We start from the raw sequence: 1,821 nt of genomic DNA, 5'->3' as shown, positions 1-1,821 counted from the left end.
CCTGACTGGCTGTTTCTGTTACAGGAAAAATGAAAATATGTGAACTTTTCGACAAGTCGACATGGGATCTTTCACCTAACATTGCTCTTACGGCCCTGTTTTCATAGGCACCGGCACATGGTAACAAACATTTCTAATGCATTTTGACCAAAACAAAATGTTTTTAGGCTTAAAAATTAAAATTAACCGAGGCATTCTAATCTCACATGGGTTTTTTTTTATTAATTAAATACCAATACCATAGTGGAGCAAATGTCTCAGAAAATATCACAAATAAATTTCTCTTTCATTCAGCATTTATATTTCGGGTGACAATCTCTACATTTCTCTCTATGAGCAGGTTTCTTTTATTTATTTGCCGTCGATTTATGTGTGAAGAAGAGGAGCCATGAAAGGAGAGGTTAGGCCAAGCATGGGAAAAATAAGGCCCGGGGGCCCCGGATGTAGCCCGTTCAGCTTTGTAATACGGTCCGCCAAACATGTCGCAGTTATAAAATTGCTTTGTCTTGTGATTATACCTCTGTCTTTTCACTGCAATGCCCACGTTTTCCCCACAGATGGCGTAGAGAAGGCTAAAAGCATGTTAGCCTTTCTGCATGACTTTTACATGTCATTTATCTTAGTTTACACGAACTCTCCATCTATTGTGGCCCGCGAGTCAAAAAGTTCGCCCAAGCCTGAATTAGGCTGATTAGCAGTGTGGCAAAGTCGCACGTACCACAGGCCCCACATGGACACTAACATATACAGTACATGCATATTAAACATACATGGCAGTATAACAAATTACACCTTCGAGTCTTCGAGAGAAAATCTGACTTTTTACATTAAAACACAGATTTTTTTAAACCTCCCTTCTTTTTTTTTTTTTTTACATCATCCACAAAAACCCTTTCCTCGTGAACAACACTGAAAATATATAAAGTTGAAACACAATGAGGGTATAAAAGAAAAAAAAAGAGAGGAAATCAAAGGGTTCTGTTCCACCCCACCCCCGCCCCCAAAATTGTCTTTTTTAAGAAATACGCAGAGTTGAAAAGTCTGCATCTCTTAAGGTGTGTTATCAGTCTTTTTTTTTCCGTTCTCGTTGTTCTCTCAGTAAAGCCACGTCACCTTCTTTGCATAAGATTTAATTCTCTTCGGGCAGAGTTCATTCCAACTGGTCTCCATTTTTTTGTTTTGTTGTTTTTTTATTATTTCAAGATTGTATGGAGTCCGTAGCGTCCTTTTTTTTTGACGAACGTGTACATGAAGAACACAAAGCCGTTTTTGTGTGAGAAAAGGGGACAAGGTCAAAACTAAGCTCCGGGCTTTTATAAACAAATAAAAGTTTATTGGCATGAAGAGAATCCAAGATTTTAGCAGCTGGGGCTTGCTGATCCACGGTAATCTGGGAAGAAGATGAGTGCGGAGCTTACAATGAAGGCACAAGTCCAATTCCTGGAACAGCTCTTTAACACACCTGACAAGTGGAAGACGGGAAAAAAAAAAAGGAATCAGGCAAATAATTCTGGTTCCATGGGGTGATGATGGTATTCGTTCTTTTAAAATGCAAACCCCCAAAAGCGAGGTGTTAAAAATGATGGATTTCAGGCCTAACAAGCAAGACATTTCTTTGAAATGTTCTTTTAGAAGTGCGCGTAGTACCTTCTGATCGGACAGCAGAGGGTTTGTCGGCAGTGAACCTAAATGGCCGTTGATAAGTGCTGTTGGTCGGTCATGTTCACAGAACAGGCTACCGTTGATGTAGTGGAACCGATCCCCTGGTACGAGCCGGTTCCGGCAGGTGGAACATGTGAAACACTGTAGGGCAGGTAAAAA

General features: G+C 40.3%; 1 protein-coding gene across 2 annotated transcripts in view; it reads right to left on the bottom strand.

Moving 5' to 3' along the window:
• Positions 1–858: 858 nt before the first annotated feature.
• Positions 859–1,821, bottom strand: part of lmo4b (LIM domain only 4b) — an 18,771-nt gene continuing 17,808 nt past the window's right edge. For both annotated transcript variants that reach the window (XM_025065955.1, XM_008307353.3), the window contains exons 4-5: positions 1,648–1,803; positions 859–1,462 (exon numbers count right to left, since the gene is read on the bottom strand). In XM_025065955.1, coding sequence (XP_024921723.1) covers positions 1,454–1,462; positions 1,648–1,803 — 165 coding nt within the window. In that variant the 3' untranslated portion in view covers positions 859–1,453. The remainder of the gene's footprint in view (positions 1,463–1,647; positions 1,804–1,821) is intronic.

The sequence above is a fragment of the Cynoglossus semilaevis genome, chromosome 2 (assembly GCF_000523025.1).
Source record: "Cynoglossus semilaevis isolate Cse_v1.0 chromosome 2, Cse_v1.0, whole genome shotgun sequence".
NCBI lineage: Eukaryota > Metazoa > Chordata > Actinopteri > Pleuronectiformes > Cynoglossidae > Cynoglossus > Cynoglossus semilaevis.
Note: the sequence above shows the minus strand (reverse complement) of the source record. Positions and strands in the feature narration are given on the sequence as shown.